Below are 22,151 nucleotides of genomic sequence, written 5' to 3'. Positions count from 1 at the left end.
GAACTCTACTGGTAACCTCCTTCTAGCCTGACAGTTCACCTTTCAGCATGACTGGCTGTAGTCTCCCTTTTAACCAATTCCTTATCCACCTTTCAATTTTCATATTGATCCCCATCTTTTCCAATTTAACTAATAATTCCCCATGTGGCACCGTATCAAATGCCTTACTGAAATCGAGGTAAACTAGATCCACTGTGTTTCCTTCGTCTAAAAAAATCTGTTAATTTCTCAAAGAAGGAGATCAGGTTGGTTTGGCATGATCTACCTTTTGTAAAACCATGTTGTATTTTGTCCCATTTACCATTGACCTCAATGTCCTTAACTATTTTCTCCTTCAAAAGTTTTTCCAAGATCTTGCATACTACAGATGTCAAACTAACATGCCTGTAGTTACCCAGATCACATTTTTTTCCCCTTTCTTAAAAATGGGAACTATGTTAGCAATTCTCAGTCATACGGTACAACCCCTGAGTTTACAGATTCATTAAAAATTCTTGCTAATGGGCTTGCAATTTCATGTGCCAGTTCCTTTAATATTCTTGAATGAAGATTATCTGGGCCCCCCGATTTAGTCCCATTAAGCTGTTCGAGTTTCGCTTCTACCTCAGATATGGTAATATCTACCTCCATATCCTCGTTCCCATTTGTCATCCTGCCATTATCCCTAAGATCCTCATTAGCCTTATTAAAGACTGAGGCAAAGTATTTGTTTAGATATTGGGCCATGCCTAGATTATCCTTAACCTCCACTCCATCCTCAGTATTTAGCAGTCCCACTTCTTCTTTGTTTTCTTCTTATTTATACAGCTATAGAACCTTTTACTATCGGTTTTAATTCCCTTTGCAAGGTCCAACTCTACTTGACTTTTAGCCTTTCTCACTTTATCCCTACATGTTCTGACCTCAATAAGGTAGCTTTCCTTGCTGATCTCTCCCATCTTTCACTCCCTGTATGCTTTCTTCTTTTTCTTAATCACCTCTCTGAGATGCTTGCTCATCCAGCTTAGTCTACAATTCCTGCCTTTGAATTTTTTCCCGTTTCTTGGGATGCAGGCTTCAGATAGCTTCTGCAGCTTTGACTTGAAGTAATTCCAGGCCTCCATAAGTTCTTCAGTCCAATCCACTTCCCTAACTAATTTCCTTCATTTTTGAAAGTCAGCCCTTTTGAAATCAAAAACCCTAGTCGCAGATTTATTTTTGTTTATTTAGTTCCTTCCATTTAGTTTGAACTGAATTAGCTCATGATCACTTGAACCAAGATTGTCCCCTACAACCATTTCTTCTATGAGGTCCTCACTACTCACCAAAACCAAATCTAAAATGGCATCCCCTCTAGTCGCTTCAGCAACTACTTGATGAAGGAATCCATCAGCTATCGCATCTAGGAAAATCTGAGCCCTATTGTTATTACTAGCACTCGTCCTCCAGCCTATATCTGGGAAGTTAAAGTCTGCCATGATCACGCAGTTTCCATTAGTATTTACTTCATTAAAAACATTAAAGAGGGCTCTATCCATATCCAAATTAGATCCCAGCGGTCTATAGCACACCCCAAGCACTATCACAGGGGAGGCACTAGTAGTTTTCTTCCCCAATGTGATTTTTGCCCAGATGGGCTCTGTCTTATCCATTCCATCGATTCTTATTTCTTTACATTCTACCTCATCATTGATATACAATGCTACTCCACCACTTTTACTTTTAATTTCTGTCTTCCCTAAACAGCACATACCCTTCAATAGCTGTAGTCCAGTCTACTATATAGTACCATGACTACTATTCTACCATGTTTCTGTTATCCCTGTAATATCTGGTTTCACTTCCTGCACCAGTAGCTCTAGTTCCTCCATTTTGTTACCTAGGCTCCTCGCATTGGTGTACAAACATCTTAATTTTTACTGTTTGGCCTCGCTCACATTCTGTAGCCGATTAGGCACGGACATTCTACAGCCAGTATGACTTATTAGACTGGTATCCACACTGCCCTTCCTCCTTATATACATTCTCCTACCCACGGCTGTATCCTTTCTTACTTCGTTTTCTTCCCTCACAATGCTAAAATCCGACGTGGAGATTACCTGGACATCTCCCAACCATCTCCCCCAAATTCCTAGTTTAAAGCTCTTTTAATCAGTTGTGCCAGCCTCCATCCTAGAAGTCTACTTCCTTCCCTACTCAGATGAAGTCCATCCCGAGAGAACTGTCCTCTGTCCATGAATGCCTCCCTGTGGCCATACATCCCAAAGCCCTCCTTATATCACCTCTGCCTGAGCTATCTGTTGATAGTCATAATCTTGTCACACCTTTGTTGCCCTTCTCTAGGAACAGGCAGAATCCCACTAAAGATCACCTGAGCCTCGATTTCCTTAAGCGTCTTCCCCAGCCTGGCATAGTCTCCCTTGATACGTTCCAGCGAGAATCTACAGGTATCATTTGTTCCCACATGAAGGACAATCAGTGGATTCTTTCCCCCTCCCTTTAGGATCCTTTTCAACCTCAGGTTCACATCCCGTATCTTAGCACCTGGAAAACAGCACACCCTTCTATTCTCTGGATCAGCTCTGGTTAAAGGAGAGGGATAGCTCAGTGGTTTGAGCATTGGCCTGCTAAACCCAAGGTTGTGAGTTTAATACTTAAGGGGGCCATTTGGGGCAAAAATTGGGGATTGGTCCTGCTTTGAGCAGGGGGTTGGACTAGATGACCTCCTGAGGTCCCTTCCAACCCTGATATTCTATTCTATTCTATTCTATTCTACAGGCCTGTCTATTCTTCTCAGTAAGGAGTCCCCAATCACGTAGACCTGCCTTTTCCTGGTGACGGTGCGATTCTCTGGTCTATCCCCTATTCCCTCTGGCTGCAAGTTCTTTCCATTCCTAATCTCCCTTGTAATCCTCTTCAACCCATCCTGTATCCTCCTGGGGCTCATATTTGGTGTAGTCTCCATTGACTCTTCCCCTTTTCCTATAGGACTAGCCGCTCTTCTCTTCTTCCTTGTCCTTCCACCTTCAGTGACTACCTGCTGAGCCCCTTCTTCATTTTCCAACTCTGCCAACCTATTCTTGAGCTCTATTTCTCCTTCACTAGCCCATCTTTTCCTCTGCCTGATTCTCTTAGTCACATGCTTCCACTGTCCATTTTCTTCATCCAGCAGTCTCCCAACAGAATTCTTCAGTCCTGCTTCCATCTGTAAGTCTGAGCTTTTCCCTTCAGCTGCCTCAGGTCTTTGCTCCATAAGCTGCTCGAACTCCCTTCTAAACTCAACCAGACTTTCCACCTGCATCGCCAATCTTCGGATCTTTTCTTCCATCAGCTCTATCAGACGGCACTTCATGCAGAAAAAACTCTTTCCAGGTACCCCCTCCAGGATCACGTACATACCGCAGCTTCCACATCCAGTCATCTTCATTGTGTCTTCCACTACATGGGTCATGCCCACTGCTGCCTCTGTATCTGTCATGGCCTTCCCACCTAAATCCTGTTAATCTGGGAAACACAAACCACACCAAAACCACCACCACCCACAGCAAAAACAAACCCCAAACAAGCACCACAAGACAAACTCCCCTTTCAAACTCCCACTCAAACTCCCCTGTTTACAGCTCTGTTTGCTGGCTCCTGTGCCGCTGCAGCTGTCTGTTCTAGCAGAGGGGACTTGCTTAGCTGCAGGACCAGCCAAGGAAGAAGGAAACTGGCTACGGACTACAGGGAGATACTTCAGGATTTGGAGGAAAAGCCTAGACTCTTTAGAGGACTCTGACATAAGCCCAAAGAATGTTCAAGAGTGGTAAGGGACATGAGGCAGGGAAGTGCATATACACAGGTTATTGTTGTGTCTAGATCTGTATACTTCTTGTGCTAGCAAAAGTAAAGAGTGATTCATTTTTGGAAACCTTACAAAACCTGTGTGTCTGTTTGGTTCAATTATCACACACGCCTGAAGAGGTAACTGTAAACCCAGAGCTCACACAAGGTCAGAGCTCTGAGGAATCATAGAAGATCAGGGTTGGAAGAGACCTCAGGTGGTCATCTAGTCCAACCCCCTGCTCAAAGCAGGAAGGGTGTGCTTAAGCTACTGGGGAGTCTCGGAGCCTGTGGCAGCTAGGCTGCGAGGTCCCATTTCTGTGAAGGGATAACCGACTGACAGCCTGTGCCCAGAAAATGTGTCGGGGCAGTTCTGCAGCCTACTCAGACCAAAGGAAGCTTAAGAGCACATAGGCCTAGTGTGTGAGGCTCAAACACAGTAGCTTGGTGACCATCCAGACAGTAGGAGTGCTACCAGGGCTTTGTGACACAAATACATGCATAACAAAAGAGACACAACCACATTCTTTAGGATCCAATAATGTTGCAAGGTTGTGTGAAATTTAAGTCTTTCGTACTTCAGAAGTTCTCTGTTAAAACAAAGAACATTAAAAAAAATTACTTATTTTTCCTGACTTCCCCCGGAAGCTCAAAATTACAATGTGTTTGCACATATGTTTGCCTTCAGTTGCACACGCACTTTAGTTATTATTTTAAGATTGTTTATAGGTGAAGTGATTCTTTGGATTAAAAGAGCATAGACAAATATATGTCATGTGGAAAATAAAGTTAATAGTTACATGGACTTTTCAGATATAAAAAGAAAAAAGTTTTTGAAACCGAAAAACTGCAGACACATGGGAAGTTCTAGAGCAGCGGTTCTCAAATTATGGTCCATGCACCACCAGCAGCCCACAGAACACTTGCCAGATGTCCACAGAGAACTGGTCACATAGTGTTGATTCCTCCTTGTTTCCACCTGCTAAATTTCATTAAAAGACAGCTAAAAATACATTAATTACTTTCTTAATGTTATTTTCTATAAAAGCAATGGCTGAAGTTGCAACAAGGACGTTCAATTGCTAACGGAAAGGGAAGTAGTCCATGCGATCACAAAGGTAAGGGGAGGTGGTCATGAGATAATCTCTCTACTAAGCTAAAGTCAACACTCTAAATACGTTTGGGAATCTCTGCTCTGGAACAAATCTGTTGCCAAAAACTGTGTGTCTGTCAAGGTGCTAATTGCTTGGGTTACATGAAAGAGAAAGGCAGAGTGAGAAAACAGTAAACTAATGAGTTATCCTTTTACTATATGTAAAAGTAACATTGTTCTGAAGTAAGGAATTACCTGACTGAATTGTAGATAGCCAGGGGAGTTTGGTCCTTTTCTTTGGCCACTCTCATCATATCAAGAACAGCCATTCCAAGGCATTCTTCCTGTGTTTCATGAGTAACAGGCACCTTTACCCATCCATGCACAAAATCATCTCGCCACTGAGAGAGAAAAGAGCACAAGCAATCAAACTGAAAATTTACCTCATCATGATCTCTCTTTTATAACATTTTTTTTACTGAACATTTTTGTGACTCATTTCTTCTGTACCCAGAACTCTGTGAATCTGTACACTGGTTCCCAGCTACTCTTCACCCCGTGGCAACCCAGCTCTTAAAAGGTTTGTTATCAGCTTATTGCTGAAGTCCCACAAGGTCTGTTCACGTATGGTACGGTCCTATATTTCCAAGCCTGCTCTTCTCAAAAAATGGAGCCTGATCCTTGCTGAGGGGAATGACACGGTGGAGGCATCATAGTCCTTCATCCCTTCCCTCACACCGGGTTTTCATTCTCTCCTACTGCAGAGGCACGGTGTGGCCCTGAGTTTTATCTGCATATTTAAGACTGGCCTCTGAGAAATTAAGTCAAGCTTTGTGCATTATTTCTGTGGGATATCATACACATTCTATGTTTGGATGATGGTGTCAAAAAGCAGTGGCAAAGAGGTAAAAAAAAACAAACCAATCAAGTCATACCTGAGCAAACAGATAAGACATGACAAGGTCATCAACAACAGGGCTCTCTGCACCTCGGGAAACACCATAACGATATGCTCTGCTACTGCCATTACAATACCAGTGAGGAAAATAAAACCTGTTGAGGAACATACACACTGTATAGTTAGGCAAATATCAACAAAATTAAAGGCTATATCTGCTGAAAAAGACCACACATCTTAAATACTATCACTTGGTAAAGTTAAGATTTCTTTTTATGTACAACTCCCTGTAGCAAGATCCTTGGTCCTCTGCAAACCTCTTAAGAAGATACAATGAAATATAACTACTTGGGTTATTATAACAATGCCCAAGGAAGACAAGATTATTCTATGCCTAAGTGAACAACCATTACGTGATCCCAAAGAAAACACTCTGGTTATCACGCCATTCAGTTTACTGCAAAGAGGTAACAGCGTAGCGATTAGTAAAGTGGTTCTTGTAAAAGTGACACCTGGTTGCTGCAAACATTGTAACTGCTCCCGGTGTGACTAAATCATATCTTAGATTACTAAAAGAAATGTTTGGAACTAGGAGTAGCACTATAAAATTAATGTAACTGCAGAACAGAAAGCTGTATTCTAATCCAACTAATATATCACTAACGGAACTGCCAGCTTTAAATTCTGATTCCTGAATCTCTTTTGCTCATAATATACCATAAAAAACAAAACAAACTGCTTTATTTTTTTGATACTGTACCTGGTTGATCTTACTTTTCCTTCTGTGGATGACATTAGTGGAGAATGAACAAAACACTCTAAAAAGAGGTAAGATTTTCAGAGTAGCTTTGCTGACCACAACCACATTTTAAATTGGAATTAGCAATATGGTTGAGTATTCTGCTGTGCATCTGTGCAGTCTGGTAGTCATTCTTATCTTATTCTTATAATAGAATGGGGAACAAACTAACAGATGCACATAGCAGAAATTTCAATAAAATAATTTCAGTCTACCAGCATAGGGCAAAGTAAGCCATTAAGAGGACATTTTGCATTTCAATTTGCAATTAATTTACCAAAGGGACACCCATGCTACCTTTAGCATTTCAAGGAAATAAAAGACTTTTCAGCAGGAAAAATTGTAGATGCACAGCTCAAAAAGTTCACTTTCAAAAAAGAGATTTTGTTCATTTGATAGATACAAATTCTGCTGTAGATGTCTTGATGATTGGATGGGATAACTTAATTATATCTATAAATCAGCATTTTAGTCAATGAAAGACTTTTTACATTTCAGAACTTCTAATAATTATATTAGCATCATGACTCAAAAACACAAATCCACGAACAAGAAATTTGGCTCTTGTTAGTTGATCATTTATCACAAAACAAATAAATAATAATAATTGGAACTTCCTGTACTTTCAGTACCTTTTTGTTTTTTAACCTGAAGAGGCAAGTATAGCTATCTCCAATACAAAGGCACAAATGATACAATTGATTATTCAATTTACTCAATCCAACATATTTTGTATGCTTCTTATCAAGTACCTAATAGTTCATACGGAGACTATAATTCAGTTACATTTTACATTATATTGTTTGCTACTGCTTTGTTATTTAGCTTTTTGCATTAAATATGAAAAATAAATCACAATTCTTTTTTAGGTGTTATCTGAGTTGTCATGCTACCTTATTCGGTAGAGTATGTTGAGCCTGGTTGATTCTTCTACGTGGAAGATGTGATTTGGAGGATACCAAATTCTCTCTGTTTCATTCATTAGTGCAAACATGTTATGGTACACAGGCATGATACCTAGTAAAGCAACAGAAAAACAAATGCTTACTGAGAAGTTCCTTATTATGCAGATCACTTTTTTTTTTAGTAGGAAGAAAACACACCCTTGTAAAAAGTGGTGGACTGATAGTATCTGAGAGTCTTGTTAACTGATTGTCCATAGCACTGGTAGGTCATAGTTTCACTTCAAGTTTCTGCATGCTGCAGTTTATTTTCTGCCTCAGTATCATCTCTTTGTTTCTTTATGCTCCCGGTCTGCTCATTGTACCCACCTGCTGTTATCTCTCACTTTATATCCAGGGCTTGCCTACACATGAAAATTAATCTGGAATACGGTAGGGTGTGAATTTAAAGCAGGTTAACTATTCCTGATTAACTTCATGCATTCCTTAGGCCGGGTCTACACTACCACTTACTTTGGTACGTCGCTCAGGGGGTGTGAATAAGTCAACCATCTGAGTGACGTACATTACACTGAACTAAGCGCTGGTGTGGACAGCGCTATGGCAATGGCAGAGCTTCTCCTGCCAACATAACTACCGCCTCTCATGGGAGATGGATTTATTATGCCGACAGCAGAGCTCTCTTCCATTGCCCAGAGCGTCTTCACCAAAGGAGCTACAGCAGCACAGCTCAGTTGGTGCAACTCTACCAATATAGCGTTTCTAGTGGAGACTAACCCTTACTCCGATTAGCTTAATCCCATGGAGCTAAACAGGAAGAGCTATTCTGGAATAACACCCTGGATCGACAAACCCTTAGATTATAAGGTTTTCAGGGCAAAGACCATCTCCATATGGCTGTACAGTATCTAGCAGAGTGCACTGTATGTGCTACCAGAATAATAAATAATAGTACTTTGTTTTAATTTATTTCTTGTGTTTTTTCAAAAATTGAACAGACTAATGCATTAGTTTTACACCATTAGGTTTAAAGAAGAATTAAAAGCAGAACAACATAAAGAGAATCACCATGACTATTAAGTCCACCTTCCTACACATTCCAGGTATTAATATGACTGTACTAAGACTTATCAATTTAGGAGGACACAGAGGAAGGAAGCTTAGGACAAGAGAGCAGAACAAAAAGGGAACGCTTCTGTGACATAGGGACTGTATCTCATTACAAAGGACCAGTCACATTCAAAGAAAGCTGACTTGAGGAGGGTGGGGGGCAGGGGGAGAGAGAGAGAGAGAAGAGAGAGAGAGAGACAGAGACAGAGACAGACAGGCTCCATGATTCGGCAGTGAAGCCAGAAGACTGATTTCTTGTTTGAATAACTAAAAATATTTTCTAACATAAAAACATGCTTGATATGAGATTTTTATTGGTAAGTGTTGGTAAACACTGATTTCACAGTACACACACAAACTGATGAAAAAATGTTTCTATTGATAATAATCGAAATTTACCAGGGTGACCAGATAGCAAGAGTGAAAAAGAGGGACACTTTTTTTTCCAGGAGCATATATAAGACAAAGCCCCTAATATTGGGACATCTTGTCATCCTAAAAATTACAGATAGGCAGTGTAAGAAAGATGCTGCTTGAGAACTGACTATAGTCAAAATCCAATGATTAAACTTTGAATTAGGCTCGTTACAAATGAACTAGCAAATGAATGGTAAAAACAACATATAGGATTTGTTGATTTCAGGATATTTACTTTGTACATTTTAACATATGATGTGAAAAATTGTATTTTTAATGGTTTATAAGGCTTAAAAATTCTGAATCTCAATATCTGTCATTAAAAGTTATTTGATCCCCTCATAATCTTCTGCAACTGTGAAAATGTAAATTGATAAAAATTGAAAAAAAAAATGCTTAAAAATAAACTCCCCAATCCTCTTTCCCATAAAACAGGGAAAACTAACCAAGACAATGATTCAGCCAAATACTTGAGCACATCTAAATTAGCATGTGACTAGTCCCACTGTGTAATTTTCAGTGGGACTACTCCAATACTTAAAGTTACTATGTCTAAGGCCCAAATCCTGCAAGTTGCGCTTCCTCAAGGATCTCTATCCCTGTGCAGAGCCCCATTTATTTGGGGCCATAGTCCCCAAGTCTGTAAGTGCATCCACACCAGCAAAACCTTAGGTTTGTTTAGTATTTTTATTTTACTTTTTTTAAAAAAAACAAACCAGTTACTGCCATTAGCTCTTAAATCCTCAACAGTCCCAATTTAAAACCAGAACTGCTCGAAACATTGTTTTGTTGGAATTTGCCAAAGTGGTGAAATCACAATGCTTTGAAGAAGGTTCAATTTTGGTGAAGCTCCACTAGCAAAGCTCGCCTATCTGGCAGGCTGCTGACTAGTCTGGGCTTCCAGATTCTGTAGCCCTGGAGCAGCACACCAGGAGGACCATCACAGACCTAGGGCTCCATTCCCTTTGGTGGAGAATTTTCAAGTTTTGACTTACATTCCTAATCGTAACAAAACCAATTTGTAAAATAACAAAATCCTCCATGAAACAGAATTGCCTCTTCCTGCCCTGCTCTACTTAAAGAGCTTCCAGTTAGAAAGGGGTAAATACAGAGGATCAGGATCTACATCTCATTTTCCTTTTCCCTGCTTCCTGTTTTGGAGCCCTCTCATTCAAATAAATAATCACATATAAAAAGGCCAGGATTTGTCAGAGCCATTTAGTGGGAACACAAAAATTAACAGACTGGAAGAAACACAGTAAGGGCTTATAACTGAGCATGGGAAACCGCAAAGAAACACTAGAAACTATCAATAAACTAGCCAAAGGAATAAATGTAGATTATCAAATCACTTTGTAGTGCAGCCATGCAATTAAAACAGTAATTTGATAATGTTCTCTGTCTTTTACTATTAGGTTCTGATGTGCTGCCACAACAAAGATTAGAATGCAAGTATTCTAAGTATATCACATTCAATTCTGTAGTATTATGCAAAGCTGGCATATTCCAAAACCTGTGTGTTTTAGCTTGCATAATACAAGGAAAATACAAACAAGTTATATTGACAAGGATTGTGAGAGTGCTGGAGAGAGGTAAGGGGTTCACCCTTTTACAGAGCCCCATCTGGTCTTCAAGGAAATGGCACCAGCACTGGCCTTGAGTCCATTCCCCCAGCCACAGGTGGATATATTTACTGAGCAGGAGGCTAAATGGGTCAGCTTGACTCAGGATAAACACTTAGACAAGTATTCTGATACCTGAGGTTTATTAGTAGCCTTGCAACATGCAATAGGTCAAATGATTTGCAAAAAAATACATTAAAAAAAAACCTCAAACAATTTTTATCTGCTGCTTGAAAATTCTTAGTAACAATGACTAGAAAAGCTTTTTTTTTTTTATTTGTTCCTCAAAAGTATCATCTGATGAACATGCCAAAATAGAGACAACCACCAACTAATAAGGAAGGTGCAACTCTTCTACTAGGACAGAAATGTTCAATGGCTGGCAGAGAAATAAGATAATACAAAAAAGCAGAGCTTGCAGAAACAAAGAAATAGCTGAGAGAATAAGGATGATCACTTGTATCATTTGTTATGTTTAACAAAGTGTAAGGTTCACAGATCATTTGATATGACATATAATAAGTGGTGCACGTACATAACATAAAATTAACTGCATTACATAGAGATGATCAGGGTGGATTTGATTTAAATTAAATTGATTTAAATCATGATTTAAATCACTACTCAGGAAGATCGATTTAATCATGGATTTCTACATAAAAGTGCATTCTTGTTGGTTGTTATAACCTTAATGCATATTCTTCACAACTCAGAGACAGATGTAGGTTTCATTTTTAGAAGGTACACACTATACATTTTAAAGTGATTTATTTTGAAAACTTTTCAGATTAGTTTTACAGCTATATCAGAAAATGAATGATCGTTTGGTTATTTCATTTACCAAAGGTAATTGAAGCAGATATTTATGAAGTCACTGGGAGGTGAACTATCTCCAGATCAACAGGTTAATGATTAATATTTGGAGGATTTTCTTGCCATGCTGTATTACGAGATCACCACCAGAAAGACATTTAAATTGTTTTATTTAACTAAAACGACAACATTATGTATTCTGGATTTTTTTCTTCAACAGCAAACATATAATATTTTAATGAATCAAGCATACGAATTTTGAATTTAGTTAAACATTCAAATTTTTTAAAATCAGGTTTGTTTTTGTTAAAATTGTTTCTAACTAAAATAGTTAAATGAAATATTTTTTTTAAAAAAAGATATTAAATCAACTATGTCAGCCAGGTCAACATGACAAATTTAAAATATTGGCTTCTGCAGCTAACTCAGTTGTCTTCACCTTCATTTTCCTGTTTATTCATAATCTGGAAAAGAAAAACAAGCTTTCCTGCTTTTTCAGGTCCCAAACGATTTCTCAATTTGGAATGCATTAGTCCAAAGGAAGAAAATATTCTTCCTACACCGGCAGAAGAAGCTACTGCTGTTAGAAGTGAGATCATCACTTCAACAGTCTCTGAATCCAAGTGCTTAAGTGACTTCCACCAGTTCACTGGTGTGACTTTCTTTAAAACCTCATCAGCAAACATATATTTCTTGAATGGTTCTCATTCACAAACTGGGTCTCTTTTATGGCCAGCTGCCATTATAGGTTTTCCCTTCTAGTGAGAGATCTCAAATCTCTCCAATGGTAGATCTCAATCAATGAAGGCTACACTCAGAAAGACCTCAAGTCTTCTGGAATATGCTGCTCAAACAGTTTCACTTCTGTTTCTACTGCCTGTCCCTCCCTTCTCACGTTTATCTCCAGACTTCTTCTCCTTGTCCAGATCTATTCTGCCCCCAAACAATCTTCTATTCATTAAACTTTTTGAAACTTTGCACTTTTAGAGAGGTAAGGGATTGACTCTGTGTACACAAATTTGCAGAGGGACAATAGGATTGAGGTCTGTTATTTCTCACTTCTATATATTATTTAAAAACATTTTTGCTGTTAACAACCATGTTATCTCTGGAGACACAAATCCACAGTTGGAGAACTGCAAAACTAAGCATCTCTGGTGGTATCTTCTAAACTGAGCACTGAGTCCCATTGGGTAGATAGAAAGATTAACCTAAATAATCTATACAGAAGCCCCTGGAACCCCATAAGATTGGGTCCCTAATCCATGAACTATTGGAATTCATTTACAAAAAACTTTTCTTAAACATTACTTGAATTTATTGTCGCATACTATAGAATTAGAATTTAAAATCCCTATTCCATGATGAGATATCTTTGAGCTACGATGTATCTTAATTAAAACTCTCTTTAGATAAAATGCTTTTTGAGGAAAAAATCCTATCCAAAAAATCCAATTTAAATTTTAAAAATCCGATTTTTTTTTTTAAATAATTGATTTTTATCCACCCTGGAGATGATGTACCAGTCTATGACAAATACAAGTATTAATAGTTATTACTGCAAAAATGTCATGTTTAGGACCAAAAAAAAAAAAAAAAAAAAAGTGTAGAACAGTAGGAAAGAGCCTATTTGAAGCTGCTAGTCTTAGATGAGGAGGAAAAAGGTTTACATGATATATCATATGTAATGAAGTTTAATGTTTCCCATTAAGGGAAAATAATTAGAGTGAACTACAGTACATGGATGATGAAAAAACTTGGAAGTCACAAGAACTGAAGATTTAATTAATGGGGAAGCAGGGTTTACAGAGATTTGTACTTACTATGCTTTAAAACGTATTTGCTACAAGAGCAGTGAAATTGAATAAATGAAGTAGTACGTAAATACATAAGTGGCTAATATACATGGGCCATTCCCAGTGGTGTGGAGACAACTGCAGGCCTTATGTTTGGATCCAAAGTATGCAGGAGGTGGAAGTGCTAAGAAATCAGTATGCCCTGAAGAAGAGAAAACCGGCTTTCTCTCAAAGCAATCCAGGAGTACTAATTAGCCTTCCTCCACCAGAGTCATCTAAAATTCTAACAGGTCAATAAATATGATCTCATGGGAGCGTTCTGCTAAGGTAAAACAAAACGTGTTAAATCTAGAATAGCTTGTTAGGATGAAGAAAGACACAAACAACCGGTGAAAATGTTTTTTGTCCCGTCCTTTGAAGGTTATTTTGAGAATGTTCTACAACAATCATATTACACAATGTTGTATTCTCACTGTTCTGCATGTGGAGAGAAACCAAATAAGGAAGTCTCCAATCCTAAAATTAAGTAATTAGTTAATTAATTCACCTTGATTTGTTAACAGTGAGAGTTTACAATTATATTTTGCTTTTGCTTTAAAGAGAAAAAACAGAAGGTTTATCTGTGTGGAATTTTATGAAAAAAAAAAAAGGTTTAGATCAGAGGTGGGCAAACTATGGCCTGCGGGCCACATCCGGTCTGTAGGACAGTCCTGCCTGGCCCTTGAGCTCCCAGCCGGGGAGGCTTCCCCCAGCCCCTCCTCTGCTGTCCCCACTCCCTGCAGCCTCAGCTCGTTGCTCCGCCAGTGCTCTGGGCAGCGTGGCTGGCTCCAGCTGGGCTGCACGGCTGCGAGCTCCTGCCGCTCTGAGCGGCATGGTAAGGGGGCAGGGAGCTGGGGGTTGGATACAGGGCAGGGGGTCCGGGGGAGCAGTCAGGGGACAGGGAGCGGTTGGATGGGGCGGAGGTTTGGGGGGAGGGGGCAGTCAGGGGATGGGGAACTGGGGGGATTGGATAGGCGTGGGAGTCCCGGGGGGCCTGTCAGGGGGTGGGGGTGTGGATAGAGGTCGGGGCAGTTGGGGGCACGGGGGTTTGGAGGGGTTAGGGCACAAGGAGCAGGGGGGGTTGGATGGGTTGGGAGGTTCTGAGGGGGGCAATTAGGGGGTGGAAAGTGGGAGGGGGCGGAGGCCAGGCTGTTTGGGGAGGCACAGCCTTCCCTACCCAGCCCTCCATACAGTTTCGCACTTCGATTTGGCCCTCGAGCCAAAAAGTTTGCCCACCCCTGGTTTAGATGAACATACATGCAATTCAAAATATGACTTTGGAGATCAGTATGATGGGCCACATCCTGTTATTTCATGGGAAGAACTCCGTTGAACTTCAGGATGGCTGCAGTGGTTAGGGGCCAAAAACATAGCTGAGGCTTGGCATACAGCAAAGATTCATAGATTCCAAGGCCAGAAGAAACTACGGTGATCATCTAGTCTGACCTCCTGTATAACACAGACCATAGAACTTCCCCAAAATAATTCCTGGAGCAGATCTTTTGGAAAAATATCCAATCTTAATTTTAAAATTGCCAGTGATCGAGAATCCAACACAACCCTTGACAAGTTATTCCAAGGGTTAATTACTCACACTATTAAAAATGTACATCTTATTTCCAGTCTGAATGTGTCTAGCTTCAACTTCCATCCATTGGATTGTGTTATCCCTTTCTTTGCTAGACGGAAGAATCCATTATTAAGTATCTATTCCCCTTGCAGATACGGACAGACTATTATCAGTCACTCCTTAACCTTCTCTTTGTTAAAGTAACTGGATTGAGCTCCTTTAGTCTGTCACTATAAGGCATGTTTTCTAATCCTTTAATCCAAGGGTTCTCAAACTGGGGGTTGTGACCCCTCAGGGGGTTGCAAGGTTATTACATGGGGGGTCATGAGCTGTCAGCCTCCACCCCCAAACCCCACTTTGCCTCCAGCATTTATAATAGTGTTAAATATTTTAAGTGTTTTTAATTTACTGGGGGGGGGGGGGGCGGGTCACACTTATAGGTTTGCTGTGTGAATGGGGTCACCACTACAAAAGTTTGAGAACCACTGATTTAATCATACTTGTAGCTTTTCTCTGAGCCCTCTCCAATTTATCAACAGCCTTCTTGAATTGTGGGCACCAGAACTGGACACAGAATTCCAGCTGCAGTCACACCAGCGCCAAATGCACAGGTAAAATAACCTCTCTACTCCTACATGAGAGTCCCTTGTTTATGCACCCCAGCAGAGGAGTTGTGCCCACCCTCCCAGATTTCTGCCAGGGTTTGCTGGCTGGGGTCCCTCCCTGTGCAACAAACAGCTCCTGGAGCTGGTGAGCTGGCTGCGGGGAGAGGCAGCAGCAAACAACTGGGAGCTGTAGGGAGAGGCCACTGATGTAAGAAGAGGGAGTATGCTGGGGTGGATGGTAATGACTCAAGTTGTTGGGGTGGAGGCGAACCTTTAAATTGTGCCCCCCGCCACCCATATCAGTAGGTATCAGTTGTGCCTGCATCCCAGGATCTCATTATCTCTTTTGGCCACAGTGTCACACTGGGAGCTCCTGTTCTGCTGATTATTCACCATGACTCTCAAATCTTTTTCAAAGTTGCTACTTCCCAGGAGTGTGTCCCACAACCTGTAAGTATGGCCAGCACTGTGTGTGTCCTATCCACATCCCTTTTCCTCCAGCAACTTCTGTTTCACTGGAAGCAAGGATGGTCAGTGGTGTAAGAACCTTTAAGTTGTCTCTACCCCACTGGAGGATCACTTTTGTACCAGGAGGATACTCCCTGGGCCAGACTGGCTGAATTTAGGGATAGATTATTAACTTAGTGTGGTGGAAAGCAGCCGCGACATGCCAGTGGACCTGGCCCAAGATGTTTCACTAAGTTTTGTCAGAGTAAACAGAGTGGAAGCCAAGATGTGCAAGGGCAAGTATAAAAGTAAAACACCCATGAGGTGTACTGGAATTGAAGTCACTGACATCAGAGTCAATGACAGTCTAGACATAAAAAAAGGAACCCAAAGCCCTTTGTACATGATTCCCACTTTGCCTAAGCGACAACACTAAACATCAGGAGGAGCAGGACATTTAGTAATCATCAGAGACAACTGAGTAAAAAACAAATGCTATAATATTCAGTGATTTTTCTCTCATGTCTAAGACTGAAATTTCACGTCTGAACACCTAAAAACATTTTCTAACAAACATAAAAACATGTTTTTATTTGTTGAAATAATACACACAATCAGTGAAACTGAACAACAACAACACCACCACCACCACATATTTTACTGAAATTAACTTTGAGGAGCTTTCTAGAAAGGAACCCTGTATATCCATACACGTAATTTATTTTAGTGTCTCATGGTACATACATTACAATACTGAGTAGAGCAGAGGTGGGCAAACTACGGCCCGCGGGCCACATCCGGCCCCTCCTGCTCGGCCCCTCAGCTCCTGGCCCCTCCCCCGCCGTTCCCCCTCCCCCACAGCCTCAGCGCACCATGCTGCCGGTGTAGTGTATTAAACTGCTCCACGTAGGAATGTGCTGCTGGTCGCAGTTACGGAGAGCAATTTACTACACTACACCAGCGCAACGCTCTGGGCGATGCAGCTGTAGCGCTGCCAGCCACTGGTGCTATGTGCTGCGCGGTAAGGGGGCAGGGAGCAGGGGGGGTTAGATAGAGGGCAGGGGAGTTCAGGGTGGTGGTCAGGGGGTGGGGGTGTGGATGGGGTCAGGGCAGTCAGAGGGCGGGGAACAGGGGGGAGGGGTTGAATGGGGGCAGGGGTCCCGGGCGCGGGGGGGGAGGGGGTAGTCAGGAAGGAGGGGGGGTTGGATGGGGAGGTGGGGGACAGTCAGGGGACAGGCAGCGGGGGGTGGTAGATGGGGCAGGAGTCCCGGGGGGGGAGGTGGGGGGCATCAGGGGACGAGAAGCGGGCGGGGGGGGGGCGCAGATAGGAGGCGGGGGAAAAGCCTCCCCTAACTGGCCCTCCATACAATTTCCGAAACCCGATGTGGCCCTCAGGCCAAAACGTTTGCCTGCCCCTGAACTAGAGCTAGCTCGAAAATGGTTTACTGATTAAAGTTTTCATTTTGGGGGTTTTGGTTTTCCAATGAAACAATGGAAAGCAGACACTTGATGTGAACATTTTAGTTTAGTTGAAACCCAATTTTCCATTGGAGAAAATTTTCACAGAATATCTTCTATCAGATCAAAGAGAAAAACATCTCACAAGTGATTACAATATTGCAGTATGTCAATAAAATTACTGAACACCTAAATTGATCACTTTATGTAATTATAGAGCTCTGGCTATACAGCTGTGCCTAATAATGTTAAAAAGTTTCTCAGGAATCTATTGCCTATGGAATTCAAGGATGAAGCGAAGCTGGGAGACTGAGAACTGAATGTTCTTGTGAGCGATCGTGCTCAGTTTCCTGCATACTGAGAATCTCTAACAAACTTGGCTGATACCAGAAATTGGGCCTTCTGATACCTTTGGCATAAGAACATAACATAAGAACGGCCATACTGAGTCAGACCAATGGCCCATCTAGCCCATTATCCTGTCTTCCAACAGTGACAAAAGAGATTAAATGTTAGATCAAGGCTTATGAAAGGAAGACTCTGACCATAAAAACAGTGGGATGGGGGGGGGGGGGGTGAAGTGCAAACCTAAGAACAGATTTTCAAAGGCACAGTTTCACATACACCCTACTCCCAATACACACATGCACAAAACTACGCCTCTGAAAATCTAGCCTCCTGGAACAAAGATGTACTCATCTTTCCATGTTTCAGAGTAGCAGCCATGTTAGTCTGTATTCGCAAAAAGAAAAAGGAGTACTTGTGGCACCTTAGAGACTAACAAATTTATTTGAGCATAAGCTTTCGTGAACTACAGCTCATGTCATGGGATGCATTCCATGGTGACCTTTGGATGTGACCTGCCAAGTTTTTTTTTCCCCCAGCAGTTGACCCTGTGCCCTTTTTTTGCTTCTTTATGATGTACAAAGACCTGAAAGATTTTTTAAAACATTTTCTGCTTTTGTTTTTTCATTTGTTTTTTAAACTTTAGCAATATCAGCAATATCAGCTCTGGCCTTCCCTGATTTTGCTGGAGGACTTCCTGGATATCTCAGAGCCTGATCACTGTAAACTCTCAGAGCTAAGTGGAATGGACAGAGGTGCTGAATCTTTAACAAAGATGTTGCTTTCCCAAAATGTTCATCATTAAGATTATTATTTTAAAATTAATTAAAATTAAATAAACACAAAGAGGAAGATTCTCAGCCGCTTATACTCAGGCTTGAAAAATCCTGACTTTTCTAAATGAAATAGCTGGAAAAGGACCTTCATTTGCTGAACAGGAGAAAATTTCCTGTTCACTTCCTGTTGATGTTTAATTTACGCCTGGGAAAGCTATGAGCTGGTTCTCAGACTGAGGAGCTGCAATTACCATGATTTATGACTGGGCCTGACAAACAGGAAACAGATTATTCTAAAAGTGGTTTGTTAAACTTTGCTCCCAATATGGAGCTGCTACCTAGCAATAGGGATGGCATGTAGGGTGGCCACTGCAGCTTGGTGTCAGATACCTGTCTGGAGGTCAAGGGAAAAGGGGCTGCGATGAAAGCTAAAATATCATAGGCATGAGTCATAATGACAAAGGAAAAGGGATGGTTCAAAAAGAGGAGGAAAGGTAATGGGAGTAGTAGGTAAATCGTATACAAACGGAATAGGAGAAATAAAAACAAGCAAATAAGTTAGGCACAGGTTAAAAAACAAAAGAAACATTCGGTAGGGGCTATCAAGCACAACACACACAACAGGCAAGTGTTAAAAGGAAACTAAGCAAAGATGCATGCACAAAAGGGGAAATTAAGGTGTGGTGAGGAAATTGCATGTGGCAACGCTCCCTGCTCTGTACAACGTCTGGTTAGATTCAACTCTTCAGCGAAGGAGATCTATCATGTCTAAAGCATATGGTCTACAAAAATAAAGATTCATTTACATTTCTGATGTGCTTAATCAACTCTTTATATGTAATAGCAATAACTTGCTCAGCAAATGCGATTCACTCTTGAGTCCTCATTGATTTGAAGCTGTTGCAGAACAGCATCTGTCCCTACACACATAGGTACAAGGCTTACAACAAAAAGTGTACAGTAAAGCTGTCTAACTCACAAGAGGAATCTAATGGGAAAATCATCTGACACTTGCTTGGTTTGGAGCCAGCAAAATCTGCAAGAGCTGCCAGCCCTTAGAGATGATTTTCAAGAAATGAAAGTCATGGACATACAGGAAAATACAGAGATGGAAAACACTGTGTAAAGAAAAACCAAAACTAAACTAAAAAACCCCAGGAATAACCCAGCACTATTTCGTGATAAATGCATTATGTCACAGGATAAAACATAAAGAACTGAGTAGAAGCTTCATGGTTCAATAAGCATATTTGACCAATTATGAATTTGAGAAATAAATCAAACTGTTACAACATTTTTGCAGAGTTCAACATTAATTTATCCTATCCAATCAAATTCAGTTTCTCTCTGATATATGAAGTGTGGGCTCCAGCCATTCTACAGATCAGTGAAAGGTGAAAAAGAAAGAACTGATATACAAAATACTTGTAGGATATCTTTTACTTCAAAGTACTTTATAGATTTTACGAGACACACACCTCTATATTTAATCCTGGGGGAGTTCTGCGCCACTGCGCAATGCAGAATTTTTGCAGAAATTAACATTGTGCACGCAGAATTTCCTTTCCCCCACAGAAATGGGCTGCAGTGCTGCCAGCTACCACTGGACTTGGCAGAGCCCAGCTTGCACATAAAAGACATTGCTGGGGAGAGGGAGAGAGAGCTAGAGGGTTCCTGGCAGCTGCAGTTCCCAGCATGCCCTGAGGGAATGTAGGAAACTCTGTGTAAGCCTGGGTCCAAGCATCAGGCTCTTTCTCCCTCTGGATCCCTGGGCTCTGTGGGGGGGATGTGGAACGCAGTGCAAGTATCTGGGCTGGGGGGCTCCCGCGGTTTGGCTCTGGGGACGAGGAGTTTAGGTGTATTGGTTGGGGGGGGGGGGCATGCAGGTGGGCTTGGGGGTTGTGGGTGTCTGGTCCCTCAACTGGGCTCTGGGGGAGGAAGGGGCAGAGAAACAGGAACTGGGCTGTCATACGGGTTTCTTTAACTCTCTACCCCTGGGGGAATTATTGTGTGTGTCTGTATTGTTACAGACATACTTGCTGACAGGTATTTTGAAACAAATTACCAAAATAATTGAAACTGGCATGATTATGTAGTGTTATTTTGACAAATAAAATTTGCAGAATTTTAAAATATTGTGCACAGAATTTTTTTTTGTGCAAAATGCCCCTAGAAATATATATTTTACCCAGAAGACTTCTGCCTAATTCACTATGCAAGTTGGATGATGCACAGTGAATAAAGGGGCTGTTCAGTAATATATTTTTATCTTTACTGTTCAGTATGTGGTTCCCTGCCTCATTCACTGAGCACCATTCATCCCTCACTAAGAATGAAGCAAGGGTCCCTGAGTTGTAATGACAGCAGCTAAAACTCCAAAGTCAATCTGGTGTACAGTATGTTTCGCTACGGATAAGGGCAGCATATTGATAAAAGTGAGAAACCTCAATCAAGGTCACATAACTGCTGCTCTCAAGATCTGCTGTTTGTTGCTCTGTGAAGAACAATGCAGAGATTGGAATACTCAAACGCAAACAGAGAGGATGGCATAAAATACAAGGAAACAAATATGGCTCAGCAAGTCAATTCACATCTTAAGAGTTTAGCTTTCATAATTCCAATTGGGCACCGAGCACCCACAAAGAAAACATCATTGATGTAAACACAGTAAGTCCCACCAAAATGATTTATGTTTTGTTCTAGGTTTTAAAAAAGTGCCCATGTGTTCTGTGCCAGAATATTACTGCACTTAAGAAATGAAATCTCATATACAGTATGTAAACAAAATCTCATATAACTGGGCCAGTCCGGACTGCTGCGGAAAGACTTTGCAGAAGACAGAATATAGGTCTGAAACATATCTTTCCATATAATTCTTCCTAGCCAGGACTTTTTGAGCACATAATAATGAAGTTGAAGAATACAACTGAACACAAGCACCCAGTGTGATATTTTGACAAAAAGGACTAATGCAATCCTTGGATGTATAAACTGGGAAGTGATGTTATCTTTGCATATACAGCATTTGCAAGACCAACACAAGAATACCAAGTACAGTTCTGATATCCACATTTGAAAAAGGATGTTGAAAAAATTGAGAGCATGCAGAAGACAGCCACAACAATTATTCAAGGGCTGGAGAAAATGCCTTACAGGGAGAGACTTAAGCGAAAGAGGTCAATTCACTTAGTTTACCAAAAAGAAAACTGAAAGGTGAATTGATTACAGTGTATAAGTACCTTCACAAGGGAAAGATACTGGGTACTACAGGGCTCTTTAATCTAGGAGAGAAAGGGATAACAAGAACTAATGGCTGGAATCTGAAGACAGACAAATTAAAACTGAAAATAATGCACATGTTTTTGACAGTGAGGATGATTAACCGCCGGAACAAATTACCAAGGTATATGGTGAATCTCCATCTCCTGATGTCTTCAAATCAAGACTGAATCCCTTACTAGAAGGTATGCTTTAGTCAAACACAAGTTAATGGGCTCAACACAGGGGTAACAATGAAATTTAATGGTCTTGATATACAGGAGGTCTGACTTGTTGATCTAATCATCCCTTCTGGCCTTACAATCCACAAAAACTTCAAATTTACTTACTCTTCTTGCTGATGTCATAACAACCAAGGAAGTAATCCTCAGAGACAGGTGA

General features: G+C 40.9%; 1 protein-coding gene across 2 annotated transcripts in view; it reads right to left on the bottom strand.

Moving 5' to 3' along the window:
• The window catches only part of JAK2 (Janus kinase 2), a 164,026-nt gene that overhangs the window by 72,978 nt on the left and 68,897 nt on the right, over positions 1 to 22,151 (bottom strand). Inside the window, exons 3-5 of one of the 2 annotated variants that reach the window (XM_074953318.1) lie at positions 7,485 to 7,608; positions 5,830 to 5,947; positions 5,150 to 5,295 (exon numbers count right to left, since the gene is read on the bottom strand). In XM_074953318.1, the coding sequence (XP_074809419.1) occupies positions 5,150 to 5,295; positions 5,830 to 5,947; positions 7,485 to 7,608 (388 nt within the window). The remainder of the gene's footprint in view (positions 1 to 5,149; positions 5,296 to 5,829; positions 5,948 to 7,484; positions 7,609 to 22,151) is intronic. The other variant, XM_074953319.1, reaches the window with a different exon arrangement.

The sequence above is a fragment of the Natator depressus genome, chromosome 5 (genome assembly GCF_965152275.1).
Source record: "Natator depressus isolate rNatDep1 chromosome 5, rNatDep2.hap1, whole genome shotgun sequence".
Classification (NCBI taxonomy): domain Eukaryota; kingdom Metazoa; phylum Chordata; order Testudines; family Cheloniidae; genus Natator; species Natator depressus.
The sequence above is the reverse complement of the archived record's forward strand: the minus strand, read 5'-3'. Positions and strand labels throughout refer to the sequence as shown.